Source organism: Cornus florida, unplaced genomic scaffold (assembly GCF_030987335.1).
Source record: "Cornus florida cultivar Cherokee Brave unplaced genomic scaffold, ASM3098733v1 CherokeeBrave_3.0.0_Hap2_Chr01, whole genome shotgun sequence".
NCBI classification, from domain to species: domain Eukaryota; kingdom Viridiplantae; phylum Streptophyta; class Magnoliopsida; order Cornales; family Cornaceae; genus Cornus; species Cornus florida.
The window spans coordinates 86,974,371-86,993,782 of NW_026775571.1; the positions used below are offsets into that span (position 1 = coordinate 86,974,371).

Sequence of the window (19,412 nt, forward strand, 5' to 3'; positions counted from 1 at the left end):
GGATGTCAAAAAAGTATAGGAAATTTATTTTTATAATTCTGAATAATGTTCTTGTCAATTTTACCAACTGAAAAAGTGAGTTCCATATAACTACTCAATTCATTTACACAAATGCCATCTCCTTAGTTTAAGACCAGATACACTTTAGCAAAAAAAATTTGTTTACTAGTCCAAACGTCTCTTAAGATTCAGACCAAAAGAGTAAATTTCCATTATATAAGCAACAAACAGAAACAAGAAACAATATATCCATTTCCTGATGTACCAAAAAAGATAAAAAGGGAAAGATCAAGTACAGGAAAACTTGATGCAAATTCATCAAAAGCAATCAAAATCCTAAACTAAAAAAAAACATATCTTTCAAAAACTGAATTGACAGGCTTTTCAGAAAGGGAAAACAAAAGTCTTTAGAATCTCCAAAGTTAAATATGATAGGGATTATTACATATAAATGGGGTTAGGGCACCATATTTACTAAGAGGCTGAGTCAAAGTCCCATAGTTTGCCTAAAATAAGTTTGACCCAAAAGCTGAGGTGGCACATGGATTTCAGCAAACTCAACAATAAGATTATGTTTCAACCACATAACTTACAACTTCAAAGACAACAAGAGGTGGACAAAAAAAAAAAAGGATAACAAAACTTCAAAGACAATTTAAAGATCAAAAACTTTAATTTGTCTACTAATGGAAAAATAATATGTGTGTATGTGTGTGTGTCAACAAGAGGTGGACAAAAAAAAGGATGTCAAAAACTTCAAAGACAACATAAAGATCAAAAACTTTAATTTGTCCACTAATGGAAAAATAATGTGTGTGTGTGTGTGTGTGGATCAAAAATTTTAATTTGTCTACTAATGGAAAAATAATGTGTGCGCGCGCGTGCGTGGGGGTGTGTGCGTGCGTGCGTGCGTGTGGGTGTGTGGGTGCGTGTGAAGATATGACTTATCAGTATGAAGTGATGAAAGCACTCTAAAATTATAGAAGGTCCGTAGGATGCTATAATTGTAAAATTTGAAGATAAAGCAAAATTTGAAAATTATTAGATACTAAAATGCGAATAATTTCATTTTATTGTTCATACAGAAGGGCAAATTGAAGATGACATTCCTCACAGAATTTAAAACAAGTTACATTAAGTAGGGGAGTGTTTTTTTATGTGCAGTTGACGTATATCTTTAAAACTAAAAAAATTATTATATAAGCCATACATAATTTATAGGATGGAATGAGGGGTGATTAACAAACATGTTCATAGATGGAGTGTGGGGAAATGCAAATATTGAGAAAATGCATGCTAACACAAGAAAGAATAAAATTAGGAATAAATACAATTTTCAGATGGTTTTTCTTTTCTGGCAATGCATTCATGAGAGTTGAGACAGATGAAGCAACACACATTGGGAATAAGATAAAATAAAATTAAAAAAATGATTAAGTTGGCTACCAATAACTACATATGCAACTAGAAAAAAAACAATAACTACATATGCGACAAAAATGACATGGTCCACATTGAAGACAATGCAAAGGGAAGGACAAGATAAAACTTAACATGGATTGAGATAGTAACAAAGGAAAGCAAAGTCACAACACATATTCTGCTACAGATATGCAGGCTTTAGAGTGTGATGACACACAGAAAACAAAGAAGACAACAAGAACTAATATTATTTAATATTATTTTTTTTCCAGTTTTTCACCATGTTAATTCCATTCTATCACTGAGTTGCTTTTAGGAAACTTATAAATAACATAACAAAGGAAAGCAAATGTACTAGCAAGCATGAGTAAAGACTTCTCAGGTGATGAGTCCACGCAGTGTGAGTAGTAATCATGATGCAACTAATAAGCTCCATATGATCAAAGTAGTTTCACGGCTTATTTACCATTAAGCAGTAATTGCCATGGACTGATATAGATATATATTCAAAGAATATAATTTTAAATTTTTAAGCTCATTACATCAGCAAACTATAGAGCATTTCATTTTATTTTTGTCCAAATCTGAAAGCTACCTTACAAATCAACAAATAATTTCATTATCACACACATGATCCAAAATCAAAGAGAGATACCATTTTAATGGAAATATCAAAAAATAAGATGTTTGGATATAATTGAAAATCAAAAATTGAAATTGAAATTAGGGTAAATGGATTTGTTAATTAATTAAGGTTTGGAGACATTAGCTCATCTCTACCTACAAATCCTTTTAGAAATTTCACTATGTGCCAACACCCAATTTGGCCACTGTGAAATTTTTTCATGTTTTTATTTTTATTTTATCAATTCAACTTTTTTTATTTTATTTTATATTTATCATCAATGTATATTGCAAAGGAAACCCAATCAACTACGTAATTCACATGCAAAAGAGTATCCAATCAACAATTCAACTATTCAGACCACTGCCAACAACCACCATACACTCAACACTTACCCGAAAAAAATTTAATTGCTTCAATTTTTTTTTTTTATTTGCTGCAAAATCAGTACTTAACCAAAATTTTTTTTTTTTAATTGCTTCAATTATTATTTATTTTTTTTTAAATTTTATTTATTTATTATTATTATTATTATTTGTTTATTATCAAAATCAGCACTTACCTACAACTCGTCGGAGAAGAGCCAGCCGAAATCGCCGGCGAGACAATGAAGCAAAGAACAGCCAGCCGACAAGCTCGCTGGAAGAAAACGGTCAAAAATCGCCGGAGAATGGCGACCCACAAGCTCGCCGGAAAGACCCTGCCGCGATCAGAGAAGAACCTAGCCGCGACTCACAAGCTCGCCGAAGAAAAACGACGCAGCGAAATTGTTGGAGAACAACGACGCAAAGAACCCAAATCGTCCTAAAGAACGACGATTCAGAAACTTGCCGGAAGGAATCCAGCCGGAATCGCTGGAGAAACCGGCGATTCAAAAGCTCACCGGAAGGAACCCGCAACCCAACAGCAATCGCCGGAGAAGAACCAGCCAGAATCGCTGGAGAGCAGGGCGATTCACAAACTCAGCGACCTAAACTCGGCAAAGAAAAGCAACCCAGAACCATGGCGCAAGAAATCACAGCCGCGACACCGTGGAAGATGAGAACAAACCATGAGGGATGGACGAAGGAATTGGGAGTGGAGGTTGGGTTTAGAGAGTTGTAGGGAAAGAGAAGAATCTGTGAGGACAGATGAAAAATTCGAAAGGAGAAGAAGAGTGATTTATTTGGGGTTTGAAACTAAGGCAGAGATATGCGAAAGGTAAAGCTAAAAAGGGCGCTCGATCACCTTATGGGTATTTTAGGCAACACAGAAAAAAGGGGAAGGGCATTTTAGGTAACACAATTTTTAAACAGTAAAACTCCATATGCCACCTCAGCAATTCAGTCAAACTCATTTTAGGGAAACTATGGAACTTTGACTCAGCCTCTAGGTAAATATAGTGCCTTAACCCCATTTATATGTAATAATCCCATATATATATATATATATCTGTGCGTGTGTTGTGCATGATATTAAAGGGATATGGATTAATTAAATTACTTCTATTTCTCTATTTTGGGCAGAGGATGAGCAAGGACTTAACCATTCAGCTTTACACTTCACCTTGCATCATGTGCTTGGACATGGCTCGCCTCTAACCTCCCGGTCTCCGCTATCCTTCTCCGAGTTACTAACTCGGGATCAAGCACGAGTTAAGCATCTCAGCTCCAGACTCACCAAGAATATAACAAGCAGTGTCACAGAAAACCCTTTTGGATCAAATCTCGTCAGCACACCCGTGAACTCTGATATGTCTGTTGGTGTGGGCCATTACTATGTCAAGGTTGGTCTTGGCACTCCACCCACTTACTATCCCGTGATTGTCGACACCGGCAGCTCCATCTCCTGGGTGCAATGCAAGCCTTGCGAGGTGCACTGCTACCAACAGGTCGTTCCCTATTTCGATCCCTCTGCAACAAGCACCTACAAAAGGTTGTCGTGCACAACACCCGAGTGCAATTCATACGATAGCGGCCATTGCACGCCCTCTAATGATTGCTCGTACGAGGCTAACTATGGGGACAATTCTTTCACTGTTGGCTATTTGAGTCAGGATTCACTAAGCCTAACACAATCGGAAACACTGCCTGGTTTTGTGTTTGGGTGTGGGCAGAACAATAGTGGGTCGTTCGGTAGGTCTGGTGGTCTTTTCGGCCTGGGTGGTAACAAGCTGTCTATGGTCTCCCAGCTGTCAACCAAATACGGAAATGGCTTCTCCTATTGCCTCCCAACAGTGAGTGGAGGCAGTGGAGGCTCGTTGTCCATAGGAAGGGATTCGCTGACGGGACCACCCTACAAGTTCACTCCAATGCTTCCTATTCAACAAGACCCGGGCTACTATTTTTTGAAGCTGTCCGCGATTGTAGTGGCGGGCAGGACACTGCAGGGAGTGTCTGAGGCCGACTACAACATTCCAACAATACTAGATTCAGGGACGACGCTCACGTATCTGCATCCGTCGGTATATGCAGCTCTCCGCGATGAGTTCAAAAAGATCTTGTCCTCCAAGCACGAGGCTCTCCCGAGTAATTCTAATGCGTGTTATCAAGGTAGTTTGAAGGAGTTGTCAGCAGATGTGCCTGAAGTTCGGTTGGTGTTTGAAGGAGAGGCTGAACTCACTCTTGCTCCTCAAAACATTCTTATTGATAGGAGCGGCGGATTTACTTGCTTGGCCTTCGGGACACTCGGCCCCAACTTAGCGATTGTTGGATACATTCAGCAGCAGACGTATAGTGTGGCTTATGATGTCTCCAATTCAAGATTTGGTTTTGCTGCTGGGGGCTGCAGCTAGTTATTAAAATGATGGTAACTTTATCTCATATATTTATGAATAATATGGCATCTCATGAAATAGAGTCAGGAGAACACTCAGCAACAACCCTTTTTATATGATAGATGAAGATCCCATGATGCTAAATTGTTCTTTTTTGTGTTTTTTGGACTCAATATTGTGTGAGCTAACCATAGGCCTTTTATAGGCCCCATGTTACATGGGTATAATCAAATTATATAGTGTTATTTATTTTGTCCCTTCTGTTAAATGAGTTATAATCGACCCATCAAAGACAAGTATCTAATCAAGCGACACATCAAACGTATTGGATCGGACGGTTATGACCATTTGGTTACGGTTGAAACTGAAGACACAACCAAGTATCTAATCAAGCAACACATCAAAACACATGGGATCAAACGGTTATGATCATTTTAATCATGATTAAAACTGAAAATATAAGACAAAAATATTATCGGCAAAAAACTGAGTGCGCAATTTTTTTTCCAAAGAACCAAAATAAATAAGTAAATAAAAAAACAATAAAAAGAAAATAATTGAGATAAGTTATACAAAGCAATATAGAGTCACAAGCCAAGTCACGTTGAGTGGGAGCAGGAGCGGGAGCGCGAGAGTGGCATATCCCAAAAAATCTTAAAGTAGGAGCGCTGCTAGAGCACAGCATTATAAATATATAAAATATTAATTTATAATAGTAAATATATGTTTTAAATAAATTTCATACAAATAAAAAGACAAAATAGTAAATCAAATATGAGTCCATTACAACCAATATAACCTGCTTTATAAAAATGCATAAATTAACAAACATAACAATCAAACAAGCGGCTTTATAAAAACAAAAACATATGAATAGGGCATAATAGAAAAAGCAATGTTCAAAAATATTGTCTTTTATACATTTAACCTGCTTTAAACTCTCAAGATGACAATTATTGTCTTTGAAATAGCAATGTTCAAAAGCATATGAAAAGTATATGAAATAGCAGAGAGAATATGAAATGATGGAACAAGAGTAAGACTATAAGAGTGAATCAAGAGTCAATTACTAGTGAAAGAAGTTCAAGAATCATGAACCCAACACTTAATAGCAGAGAGAAAACTAAGAAATCACAATCAGAATATGAAAAATTATTCATTTATTTATTTCTTTACTAATAAATAAGTATTATTAAATATTAAGTATATTGTTATATTATTTGATTTTTACCTATAAAGTACAGAGTTTACTTAATTAAATTAAATTGATTACTTTTTGATATAATTAACCTTATTTGGTCTATTTAAGTTGGGGGTAAAATCGAAATTTCTCAAGATTCACACTAAATTCATGAATTTTTTTGTCAAAAGTCGTTGAATTCTTAAACAAAATACGTGATTTTATCTTACACAATTCGTTGAATTGAACTTTAAGAATCAGCGAATTCTTAAATTGAATTTGCGAATTTAAAAACATGAGAGTGTGAATTTTTGGCGAATTCGCTCTCAAAATGCCAATTCGGATGCGGAGTGATGAAGCATGAGTGGTTTGAGCGAATTATGTGACTTAGGTCACAAGAATCATCGCTCTGTCCTCTCCCTTCCCATATTTATTTATATTTTACTAACTAATAGTGCCTACTGCCTAAGTATGCATAGATTAATATTTTATGATAGACGTATCCCTTGTGATTGAAAGGGAAATTTTATTAAACAACTATTACACCTTCCACACTACGAACAACTATCAGGCTCTGGTCAGTGACTTATTCCTCTGGATTGAACCCTCTTACTGATTAATGACCACTCATAACGAAAGAAATATATTACCTCATCCCAAAATAGTGTTAAAAGTTTTGAGAATTTAACTTTTTAAGTGTATGAGTTTTAGTATTTAATTTTTTGTTGGATTGATATTGAATGTGTTACTATATTTATTTACAGTGGATATGTAAAGATATGATTTTTACTTTTTATTGGTTGAATGCAAAAATAAAAATTTAAATTAATAATGTTGAAAAAAAAAATTAACACTTTGATTTTACAAATGAGACATTCAATTTAAGATACCTAAAAATGAAAAGATTGACATGTATTTTAGAAGAGTATATAATTTACATACACGCTTCATCAAGAAGCATATAAATATTTACAAGAGTGAGTAGGCACAGAACCACATTGGGCCCGGGCGGGCTGCTGCCAATCGAGCTTAACATGGTTCTCCAATAAATAAATATATATATATGTATAGGGCAATAGATTTTCTGGGAATCAAACCTTGTAGATTTTACAAAAATAAAAGAATTAATATATATAAAAATATATATTTACTTTATTATATATAATTTTTAAAATTTATAAAATGTTCTATAAAATTCTCTCTTATTGAAATTCTCTCTAACTTTTTTTTTTTTTTTTTTTTTTTTCATTTCTCTTAAACTGTATTGTTTTTTCAAGTTTCTCTGTTCCCTTCAAAAAAAAAATTTGCATTCACTTTCTTCAATCAAACACTACTTTTTTTTCTCTTCAAAGTTCTTTTAATTTTTTTTTTCTTTTATTTCTCTTGTAGACACTAAAATTTCTTGAATTTTATTGATTGGAAATGATCATATAAGTATTTCATCTGCACATACTCCACTTAAATATTGAAAAATTTCCCTCCACCTCAAAAAAATCACACCACCTTTTTGGATCAAATTTCATCAGCACACCTGTGAACTCTGATATGTCTATTGGTATGGGCATTTACTATGTCAAGATTGGCCTTGGCACTCCAATCAGTTACTATCTTGTGGTTATCGACACTGGCAGCTCCTTGTCCTCGCTGCAATGCTAGCCTTGAGCCGGCTACTGCCACATCCAGCACCTACACAAGGTTATCGTGCACATGACCCAGTGCAATTCACTCAAGGAAGCCACTCTAAATGACCCTGCTTGCACTTATTCTAACGAGTGTCTGTACGCTGCTACCTATGGCGACAACTCTTTCTCTAGTGGCTACTTGAGTCAGAATTCATTGACCCTAACCGAATCAGAAACATTGCCTGGTTTTGTGTACCGGTGTGTGCAGGACAATAATGGGACGTTCGGTGGGACTGCTGGTCTTTTGGCCTCGGTAGTAACAAGCTGTCCATGTTCTCTCAGCTGTCAGCAATGGCGTATCCAGCCCAGCCCAAAAATATATATATATATATATATATTATTAGTATTAGCCAACTCAAACAAAGCCAACTCAGATAAGTCACAATACTAAGGCCCAAGCCAAACAAGTCCTAATAAAAAAATTTGCTTAAGAAATTGTGTTACTAAATTTATATTTAATTTTAGCCCACTCCATTGATAATTTCTGGATCCGCCCCTGGCTGTCAGCCAAATATGGAAATGTCTTCTCTTATTGCCTCCCAACAAAGAGCGGAGGCAGTGGAGGCTCATTGTCCATAGGAAGCGATTCATTGACAGGATCATCCTACAAGTTCACTCCAATGCTTACTAATTCTGTAAAAAACAGTTTGTACTATCTGAGTTTGTGCGCAATTGCAGTGGCAGGCAGGACACTGGGAGTGGCGGAGACCAAGTACAGGGTTCCAACAATCATAGATTCTAGGACGGAGATCACATGCCTGCCTATGTCAGTATACGCTGCGCTGTGGGATGAGTTTGCCAAGATCATGTCCTCGAAGCACGAGATTGGCCTGTCTTTTTAATTTCTTGACACATGTTATAGAGGGAGTTTGAAGGAGATGTCTGATGTGCCTAAGGTTCGGATGGTGTTTCAGGGAGAGGCTGACCTCACTCTTGCGCCTCAAAATATTTTGGAGGATGTTGCTGAGAAGGGCAGTACGTGCTTGGCCTTCGCAGGTCGGCCACTGATGATATGGCTATTATTGGAAACCATCAGCATAGACATATAGTGTGGCTTATTATGTCGCCAGAATTGGGTTTGCTGCTGGGGGCTGCAACTAGTTATTTAAATGATTGTAACTTTATCTCATATATCAATAAATCAGGCACATGAAGTGGAGTCATGAGATGCTCTGTAACTATCCTTTCTACATGATGGATGAAAATCCCATGATCCCGAATTGTTGTTCTTGTTTGGCAACGTAAATTTCAAGTTTGTGTATAAACAACTAATTATATTGTTTTATAGATTGGTAGATGCAGAGAATTGAAACCTAGCACTCAAAGTTTAATGGAAACACTAATCCATTGGACTATCGAGGCATCTTCACCCTCTTCAAAATTTAATGAAGCTAGCTTTTACAATTCACATGTTCATAAAGTATTACCCTCCATGAATTACTGTATTCATGTATATATTGATCTAAAAATAATAATTTTGATCAATCATGTTATTTTAAATTATTTTTGACTTGTTGCCTACTCAAAGAGGCTTGTATTTAAATCAAATGAACCAATTTGTATAGGGTTGTTTAATTTCATATTTTACCAATTATAGAAATAGCTCTTAGATATTTTCTCTCTCTAGAACTAGGGTTTTGGAACAAAGCAAAGAGGAAGAAGATGGTGCCTACATTGAAGAAAACCCTTAAGGGTTCTATGGCCACTACCATGAGTGGCTAGATCATTCTCTTGGGGCTAGAGATAGCCCCTAGGCTTGCTTCTTAAACTTAGTATTTTGTAATTTTTTGGGATTTTAGTTGTAAATGATGTTTTGACCATGAATAAATATAGATCTTGTGTTTTTACATCATTTGTATGAATTAATGCTTCCAATTGATCTTTTAATTCTATTCATATATCTATGTATGTTAGAATGAATGGTCATACTTTTATCACTAGGTTTTATGAGTTTGATGCATGTCTATGTGTGTTGAAATTATAAATCTAGTGATGGTCAAGACGTGGTACTTAATTGATTACTCTTGTGGTTTGTTTGATGGATCACGCTTATTTGTTGATGGATTGTGCTACCTCCTTAGCTTAATTAGGTTAATTTCCTTGTCATTAGAGTAATTGTAGTGTAGTTGCTTTAAATTATTAGATAGGTTGCCAATCCATTCTTTTTGTTTAATGATCCATGCTTATGAGTGCAACTAGTACATTTCTCTAGATTCTTGTGTGTGCATTAATTGTGGTTTTATTGAATGGTTAATGGCTTAGTTTGATAGGTTGTGCTATTTACTAAATTGATTAGATAATATATACTTAATTTACCATCCATACTTAGTTTTCAATTAATGTCACACACACATTTGATTTACAACATGAAATTTCCCTTAAATTTACAAGTGCTAATGTTTAGTGAATTGAAGCTTAGTGGTGAACTCTAAGCCCCAAGACCTTTCTCTCATTCTCTTTACATTAATCTCTAGATTGATTTTAGTTTGCATCTTATAGATTCTGGGACGGAGATCACACGCCTGCCTATGTTAGTATACGCCGCGCAGCGGGATGAGTTCGCAAAGATAATGTCCTCCAAGCATGAGATTGCCCTGTCTTTTGAATTTCTTGACACATGTTATAAGGGGGTTTGAAGGAGAAGTCGGATGTGCCTAAGGTTCGGATGGTGTTTCAGGGAGAGGCTGACCTCACTCTTGCGCCTCAAAATATTTTGGAGGATGTTGCTGAGAAGGGCATTAAGTGCCTGGCCTTCGCAGGAACCTCGGTCACTGATGATATGGCTATTATTGGAAACCATCAGCATCACACGTATAGTGTGTGGCTTATGATGTCGCCAAGTCAAGAATTGGGTTTGCTGCTGGTGGCTGCAACTAGTTACTGTATTTAAATGATTGTAATTGTATCTCATGTATCAATATATATGGCATCTCTGTAATGTTAGAATGAAGATATACATGTTCAAATAACAGAATTTCAAATAGAGGCATGCAATAATTTTCTTAAAGATAGTTGAAGTTTATACTAGGATGACAGCGGGACGGACCTGCATTCGTGTGGGGGTGGGGGCCATGTTATTTTTTCTTTTTGTCCATCATAAAATATTGTTGTTGTCCCTTAAAATTATTTAAAAAATTTATTTTTGCCCCCAGCTCATATTCTGGGTCACCATCTTCAAAATTTAATTAGATTTAATAATTCGCATGTTTCATAAAGTTTTACCCTCCATGACTCACTGTATTCATGTTTATATCGATCTAAAAAAGAATAATTTTGATAAATCATGTTATTTTAAATTTAATTATTAAAAATTATATAGTGAGTACAGCAGTTAAATACACTACCAAATTGGAATTCCTAGCACTTCCATAATTGTTGTAGTGAGAATTGTAGTTCCATCCAAAATCCTAGGTTTAGTCAAAGAAAACTTTACCTGTTAGCCAAAATCTTAGGTTTGGTCACTAAAAACTTTACCGAAAGTTTACAAGATTGTAGACAATTCATCGAAACCTTCACCAGAGTTTCGCGAAAGTTTGTCAGATTCTAAACAATTTAACAGAAACTTCATCCGAGTTTCGTCCAAATTTCTTTGAGCTTTATCACTATATTTTGACCACTAATCAAGCAACACATAAAACACGAGATTCACATATAATTGACCAGGGCAATATGATGAGTGATTGATAGTGAAAATAGAGACAAAATATTTGTGTCATAAACCAGACAACGATATAAATTTTGAAACATGTCCACCAAAAAAAAAAAAAAAAAAAAAATGCACCAATAGTATCTCCTTAAAATTTTACATGCAAAAAATAAGAGTGTGAATTTCTTAACATAGTAAAAAGTAAATAATAAGATAAATTAATTAAAAAATAAAAATAAAGAGAATAATAGAGAGATATAAGTCACCAGACACACCACTCCTCTGCCATATTTAAGATTTGCTAGTACTGGGAGTATGCAAATTTTTACGTAGTAATAGTTCGGGGAGATTTTATGTAATTAATTCTAATTTAAGGTTAAAAATAAAATTTTAGAAGTACTTAATACGCATCCATGCTCTCATTTCAACATAAATAATTAAATTGAGTCAATTCTATGTGAACTATTGGACTGCATCATCTCAAGGTCATTCTCACTTGGAAAAGACTCACAAGCATCCTCTTTCTCCCTCTCCCTCTCCCTCCGCCAATCTTGTCGATATAGATTTTTTCAAAGAAAAATGATGAGCACACAAAGCAAGACTTTTCTATCATACATGTAAACTTCAACAAATCGAGTTCAGACTGGACCTTTATATTTAAAAAACAATATTTATGATTCATAATTTAATAAATTATTTGATATTTAATTCATATCTGATTACTCTCTATGATAAGATTAGTTCTACTTATTCTTAAGAAAATATTATGAAGTCTTATTTTAAATATAAATAATTATATTATTAAATTTAATAATTCATTACTATTTTACTATATGTTTTTGCTAAAAATAGATATCATCAAATACAAATTTATTTATTTATTAGAATTTAAAATTATAAGGGTAATTGTGGTATATTCAATCACTTTCTTTTCACTTTCATGCCATCTAAAATAACAAATCAATATTTTCATATAATTTTCTTGAATAAATTTTCATACTAATCAAATGCATGTGAGAAAATAACTTTTCTTTTCATTTACTTCATTTTTCTTTCATTTTCCATTTTTTTTTTCTTTTCTTGCTTATTTCCATCTAAATTATTTGTTATCATTTTGTGATGAAGGAATTTGTGTATGTATATAAATTATAAATGTTGTTACGGTTGGACAAAAGAAATTTTTGTTTAAATTTTTTTTTTTTTTTTAAATTTTTTTTGCTTATGATTAATTTTTTTGTAACTTAAAGGGTCCGTTTGGTTAGATGAAAATTAATGTCAAAAAGTGAAAGTGAAATGAAGGAAAGGAAATAGATTTTCTAAGATTCATTTGTTTAGCATGAATTTTTTTAAAAAAAAAAAATATAAGAAAAAATTATTTAATAGTTTGGATGGTACGAAAGTTAATAGAAAATATTATGATTTACCTAACTTGTCCATTTTTTTTTTATTAAATATAACAAATGGTTTAAAGTAATTTAAATTTAAAAAAATTTATTTTTAATTGTAATATAAGAATCTAAATAATAAAATTTTATAAGATATCTTAGAGAGGTAACTATTATAATATTCTTATTAAAAATCATGCATAAACGCAATTTATTTTAGAAAGTAAAAAAGAAGGACAATTGAAATTTTATATAGTTTTCTCAAGAAAGCAAAATTTTGCTATGCTTTTAATAGGGAAAAAAAAAATAAGAAAAGAAGAAATGAATCCATTGGATTTAAAACTTACTTTTTAGTTAATAGGTTATGAAAAAATTGTGTAGTTATAGAAAGTTACGTTCTCACAAAAAATTTCTTTCTTTTCTTGTTAATCAAACTCTTAAAAAATAAAAAAATAAAAAATTCTTTTTATTTTCTTTCTTACTATTTGGATCTAACCAAATTAAGTCTTACAAACTCTCGTAACTTCTAGATACTAGTGGTTGATGTTTTTAAACGTGAAAGAGACCCTTTGGGTGCCAAAATCATCGACTCTTTCTCATATTGGGGTTACACATGGAGTACATATGCATGTTACGACTCAAAGTCGTCCCAAAGTCGTCCCAGACTATTTCATGTATATATACGTGTGCGCGAGAGAAGTGAATCATATATACATAAAATATACTTAAATCAAGATAGCATTCCCAAAGGTGTAGGAGAAATGGAGTTGGCTTGGTTCCTCATTTCTTTCTCTCTGCTTGCAACATCTTCATTTGCAGGGAATCAAGGTATGTGGTTATCTGGCATTTACAAGATTCACTTAATTGTTTGCAAGAATATTTTATTTTATTTAGAAGGTTAAACAAATACATATTCATGCCTTTATTAAAGTTCGAATATTCAACCTCTCTTTTGGCCAGTTTGTACAACTTGAACTATTGTCCATTTGATTATTATTTGCATCATTTTCTTTAATTACATATACGATGTGTGTGTGTGTATATATATATATATATATATATATATATATCTGTGCGTGTGTTGTGCATGATATTAAAGGGATATGGATTAATTAAATTACTTCTATTTCTCTATTTTGGGCAGAGGATGAGCAAGGACTTAACCATTCAGCTTTACACTTCACCTTGCATCATGTGCTTGGACATGGCTCGCCTCTAACCTCCCGGTCTCCGCTATCCTTCTCCGAGTTGCTAATTCGGGATCAAGCACGAGTTAAGCATCTCAGCTCCAGACTCACTAAGAATATAACAAGCAGTGTCACAGAAAACCCTTTTGGATCAAATCTCGTCAGCACACCCGTGAACTCTGATATGTCTGTTGGTGTGGGCCATTACTATGTCAAGGTTGGTCTTGGCACTCCACCCACTTACTATCCCGTGATTGTCGACACCGGCAGCTCCATCTCCTGGGTGCAATGCAAGCCTTGCGAGGTGCACTGCTACCAACAGGTCGTTCCCTATTTCGATCCCTCTGCATCAAGCACCTACAAAAGGTTGTCGTGCACAACACCCGAGTGCAATTCATACGATCGCGGCCATTGCACGCCCTCTAATGAGTGCTCGTACGAGGTTAACTATGGGGACAATTCTTTCACTGTCGGCTATTTGAGTCAGGATTCACTAAGCCTAACACAATCGGAAACACTGCCTGGTTTTGTGTTCGGGTGTGGGCAGAACAATAGTGGGTCGTTCGGTAGGTCTGGTGGTCTTTTCGGCCTGGGTGGTAACAAGCTGTCTATGGTCTCCCAGCTGTCAACCAAATACGGAAATGGCTTCTCCTATTGCCTCCCAACAGTGAGTGGAGGCAGTGGAGGCTCGTTGTCCATAGGAAGGGATTCGCTGACGGGACCACCCTACAAGTTCACTCCAATGCTTCCTATTCAACAAGAGACGGGCTACTATTTTTTGAAGCTGTCCGCGATTGTAGTGGCGGGCAGGACACTGCAGGGAGTGTCTGAGGCCGACTACAACATTCCAACAATACTAGATTCAGGGACGACGCTCACGTATCTGCATCCGTCGGTATATGCGGCTCTCCGCGATGAGTTCAAAAAGATCTTGTCCTCCAAGCACGAGGCTCTCCCGAGTAATTCTAACGCGTGTTACCAAGGTAGTTTGAAGGAGTTGTCAGCAGATGTGCCTGAGGTTCGGTTGGTGTTTGAAGGAGAGGCTGAACTCACTCTTGCTCCTCAAAACATTCTTATTGATGGGAGCGGCGGCATTACTTGCTTGGCCTTCGAGACACTCGGCCCCGACTTAGCGATTGTTGGATACATTCAGCAGCAGACGTATAGTGTGGCTTATGATGTCTCCAATTCAAGATTTGGTTTTGCTGCTGGGGGCTGCAGCTAGTTATTAAAATGATGGTAACTTTATCTCATATATTAATGAATAATATGGCATCTCATGAAATGGAGTCAGGAGAACGCTCAGCAACAACTCTTGTTGTATGATAGATGAAGATCCCATGATGCTAAATTGTTCTTTTTTGTGTTTTTCGGACTAAATATTGTGTGAGCTAACCATAGGCCTTTTATAGGCCGTATAATCAAATTATATAGTACTATATATTTTGCCCCTTCTGTTAAATGAGTTATAATCGACCCATCAAAGACATGTATCTAATCAAGCGACACATCAAAACATATTGAAACTGAAGACACAACCAAGTATCTAATCAAGCAACACATCAAAACACATGGATCTAACGATTATGATCATTTTAATCATGATTAAAACTGAAAATATAAGACATAAAATCGGCAAAAAATGAGTGCGTAAATTTTTTCCAAGAACCAAAATAAATAAGTAAATAAAAAAACAATAACGAGAAAATAATTGAGATAAAGTTATATACAAAGCAATATAGAGTCCTTCAACTTAAAAAAAAAAAAAAAAAAAAAAAAAAGCAACATAGAGTCACAAGACTAACCACTCGGTCCACTCCCATATTTATTTATATTTTACTAAATAATAGTGCGTACTGCCTAGGATGCATAGAATAATATTTTATGATAGAACCTTCCAAAAATATATATATATATTTTATGATAGATGCATCCCTTGTGATTGAAAGGGAAATTTTATTAACCAACTATTACACCATCCACACAAATGCCACAACGTTGGACAACTACGAACAACTATCAGGCTCATGGTCAGTGACTTCTCTGGATTGACCCCTCTTACTGATTAATGACCACGCATAACGGAAGAAATATATTCCCTCATCCCAAAATAGTGTTAAAAGTTTTGAGAATTTAACTTTTTAAGTTTATGAGTTTTAGTATTTAATTTTTTTTTGTATTGGTATTGAATGTGTTACTATATTTATTTATAATGGATATGTAACGATGTGATTTTTACTTTTTATTGGTTCAATGCAAAAGAAAAAAAAAAGTAAATTGATAATGTTTAAAAAAAAAAAAAATTAACACTTTAACTTTACAAATGAGACATTCAATTTAGGACAACTAAAAATAAAAAAATTGACAAGTATTTTAGAACAAATATATAATTTACATGCACGCTTCATCAAGAAGCACGTAAATATTTACAAGAGTGAGGCACGGAACCACATTGGGCCTGGGGCCAAGTATACTCCTCGAGCCCATTCGGCTCCTGGATACTCATGCATAAAACTATTTTAGTGTGCTGCCCATCGAGCTTAACATGGTTCTCCAATAAATAAATAAATATATATATATATATATTTTCTGGGAATCAAACATTGTAGATTTTACAAAAATAAAAGAATTAATATATATATATATATATATATATAAATTTATATTTACTTTAGTATATATAATATTTTAAGTTTATAAAATGTTCTATAAAATTCTCTCTTACCGAAATTCTATCTAACTTTTTTTTTTTTTTTTTTTTTCATTTCTCTTTAACTTTATTGCTTTTTCAAGTTTCTCTTATCCCTTTAAAAAAAATTTGCATTCACTTTCTTCAATCAAACACTACTCGTATTTTTTTCTCTCCAAAGTTCTTTCATTTTTTTTTTTTCTTTTATTTCTATTGTAGACACTAAAATTTCATGAATTTTACTGATTAGAAATGACCATATAAGTATTTCATCAGCACAAATTCCACTTAAAGATTGAAAAATTTCCCTACACTTCAAAAAAATCACACCACCTTTTTGGATCAAATTTCATCAGCACACCTGTGAACTCTGATATGTCTATTGGTATGGGCATTTACTATGTCAAGATTGGCCTTGGCACTCCAATCAGTTACTATCTTGTGGTTATCGACACTGGCAGCTCCTTGTCCTCGCTGCAATGCTAGCCTTGAGCCGGCTACTGCCACATCCAGCACCTACACAAGGTTATCGTGCACATGACCCAGTGCAATTCACTCAAGGAAGCCACTCTAAATGACCCTGCTTGCACTTATTCTAACGAGTGTCTGTACGCTGCTACCTATGGCGACAACTCTTTCTCTAGTGGCTACTTGAGTCAGGATTCATTGACCCTAACCGAATCAGAAACATTGCCTGGTTTTGTGTACCTGTGTGTGCAGGACAATAATGGGACGTTCGGTGGGACTGCTGGTCTTTTGGCCTCGGTAGTAACAAGCTGTCCATGTTCTCTCAGGTGTCAGCAATGGCGTATCCAGCCCAGCCCAAAAAAATATATATATATATATATATATATATATATATATATATTATTAGTATTAGCCAACTCAAACAAAGCCAACTCAGATAAGTCACAATACTAAAATAAAGGCCCAAGCCAAACAAGTCCTAATAAAAAAATTTGCTTAAGAAATTGTGTTATTAAATTTATATTTAATTTTAGCCCACTCCATTGATAATTTCTGGATCCGCCCCTGGCTGTCAGCCAAATATGGAAATGTCTTCTCTTATTGCCTCCCAACAACGAGCGGAGGCAGTGGAGGCTCATTGTCCATAGGAAGCGATTCATTGACAGGATCATCCTACAAGTTCACTCCAATGCTTACTAATTCTGTAAAAAACAGTTTGTACTATCTGAGTTTGTGCGCAATTGCAGTGGCAGGCAGGACACTGGGAGTGGCGGAGACCAAGTACAGGGTTCCAACAATCATAGATTCTAGGACGGAGATCACATGCCTGCCTATGTCAGTATACACTGCGCTGTGGGATGAGTTTGCCAAGATCATGTCCTCGAAGCACGAGATTGCCCTGTCTTTTTAATTTCTTGACACATGTTATAGAGGGAGTTTGAAGGAGATGTCTGATGTGCCTAAGGTTCGGATGGTGTTTCAGGGAGAGGCTGACCTCACTCTTGCGCCTCAAAATATTTTGGAGGATGTTGCTGAGAAGGGCAGTACGTGCTTGGCCTTCGCAGGTCGGCCACTGATGATATGGCTATTATTGGAAACCATCCGCTTAGACATATAGTGTGGCTTATTATGTCGCCAATTCAAGAATTGGGTTTGCTGCTGGGGGCTGCAACTAGTTATTTAAATGATTGTAACTTTATCTCATATATCAATAAATCAGGCACATGAAGTGGAGTCATGAGATGCTCTGTAACTATCCTTTCTACATGATGGATGAAAATCCCATGATCCCGAATTGTTGTTCTTGTTTGGCAACGTAAATTTCAAGTTTGTGTATAAACAACTAATTATATTGTTTTATAGATTGGTAGATGCAGAGAATTGAAACCTAGCACTCAAAGTTTAATGGAAACACTAACCCATTGGACTATCGAGGCATCTTCACCCTCTTCAAAATTTAATTAAGCTAGCTTTAACAATTCACATATTCATAAAGTATTACCCTCCATGAATTACTGTATTCATGTATATATTGATCTAAAAATAATAATTTTGATCAATCATGTTATTTTAAATTTAAACATTATAGTGAGTGCATAAGTTTTTGGTTACTAGAAGTTGGTTAGAATTCTAGTTCCATCCAAAATCCTAGGTTTAGTCAATGAAAACTTCACCCGTTGTTAGCCAAAATCTTAGGTTTGGTCACTAAAAACTTTACCAAAAGTTTACAAGATTCTAAACAATTTATCAAAGGACTTGGATCTTCTAAATTAAATATTCTCTAAGTTATTTTAAGTTGAATTCGCTACAGATTGATACGTGACATTTAAAATCTATCTACGGCTGGTGTTAAACCATGTCAACTAATTTAGAGAAAGTTTGAAAACTGCACCGTTTTGAGATAAGAAAAATTTACCAAAATTTAAAAACTGTACGGTTTTAAATTAAGGAAAATTCTTAATTTAAAAATTGTTTAAAAATTGCACCGTTTTGAGATAAGAAAAATTTACTAAAATTTAAAAATTGCACCGTTTTAAATTAAGAAAAATTCACCATACTCTAACCACGTTTACATTGTTATCTCTCCCTTATTTTTTCCCAAAAAAAAAAAAGATCCTCCTTTTCTTTCTTCTGTATTCCTATCTTAAACAAGTTCGATAGTCATTGTTTCTCTTTTGACTTGAACGACGTTCTCTATCATCTTTTCTATATATAGGGCTTTTAGTTATATTGTTATGGTTTTAACATGTGTCATTTCGCCGAAATCTAAGGCCGACAACGCTCCACATAATTTAGTGATAAAAAAGGCTTGAAACGACAATGTTTTGTTTTTGTTTGTTTTTTTTTTTTTCAACTAGATTCTTATAAAAACTG

At 34.7% G+C, this 19,412-nt stretch overlaps 3 protein-coding genes and 1 pseudogene across 3 annotated transcripts; all 4 read left to right on the plus strand.

Annotated features, from left to right (window-relative positions):
* Window positions 1-3,238: 3,238 nt before the first annotated feature.
* On the plus strand, window positions 3,239-4,820 carry LOC132276827 (aspartyl protease family protein At5g10770-like). Its single transcript, XM_059778452.1, has 2 exons — window positions 3,239-3,281; window positions 3,553-4,820. The coding sequence occupies exons 1-2, from the start codon at window positions 3,239-3,241 to the stop codon at window positions 4,818-4,820; spliced, it is 1,311 nt and encodes a 436-aa protein (XP_059634435.1).
* A 2,869-nt stretch (window positions 4,821-7,689) lies between these two features.
* On the plus strand, window positions 7,690-10,554 carry LOC132276836 (aspartyl protease family protein At5g10770-like; annotated as a pseudogene).
* A 2,834-nt stretch (window positions 10,555-13,388) lies between these two features.
* Window positions 13,389-15,355, plus strand: LOC132304713 (aspartyl protease family protein At5g10770-like). Its single transcript, XM_059802447.1, has 2 exons — window positions 13,389-13,523; window positions 13,840-15,355. The coding sequence occupies exons 1-2, from the start codon at window positions 13,457-13,459 to the stop codon at window positions 15,105-15,107; spliced, it is 1,335 nt and encodes a 444-aa protein (XP_059658430.1). The 5' UTR covers window positions 13,389-13,456; the 3' UTR covers window positions 15,108-15,355.
* A 1,753-nt stretch (window positions 15,356-17,108) lies between these two features.
* Window positions 17,109-18,156, plus strand: LOC132276844 (aspartyl protease AED1-like). Its single transcript, XM_059778471.1, has 3 exons — window positions 17,109-17,322; window positions 17,573-17,873; window positions 17,970-18,156. Exons 1-3 carry the CDS (start codon window positions 17,109-17,111, stop codon window positions 18,154-18,156), a joined length of 702 nt encoding a protein of 233 aa, XP_059634454.1.
* The last annotated feature ends 1,256 nt before the right edge of the window (window positions 18,157-19,412 follow it).

Coding starts and splice junctions, on each gene's coding strand:
- LOC132276827 (XM_059778452.1), top strand. CDS start 3,239: ATGCGAAAGGTAAAGCTAAAAAGGGCGCTCGATCACCTTATGG. Junction 3,282..3,552: donor GGCGCTCGATCACCTTATGG/GTATTTTAGGCA, acceptor TATTTTGGGCAG/AGGATGAGCAAGGACTTAAC.
- LOC132304713 (XM_059802447.1), top strand. CDS start 13,457: ATGGAGTTGGCTTGGTTCCTCATTTCTTTCTCTCTGCTTGCAACATCT. Junction 13,524..13,839: donor TTCATTTGCAGGGAATCAAG/GTATGTGGTTAT, acceptor TATTTTGGGCAG/AGGATGAGCAAGGACTTAAC.
- LOC132276844 (XM_059778471.1), top strand. CDS start 17,109: ATGACCCAGTGCAATTCACTCAAGGAAGCCACTCTAAATGACCCTGCT. Junction 17,323..17,572: donor GACGTTCGGTGGGACTGCTG/GTCTTTTGGCCT, acceptor ATTTAATTTTAG/CCCACTCCATTGATAATTTC. Junction 17,874..17,969: donor GAGATCACATGCCTGCCTAT/GTCAGTATACAC, acceptor CACATGTTATAG/AGGGAGTTTGAAGGAGATGT.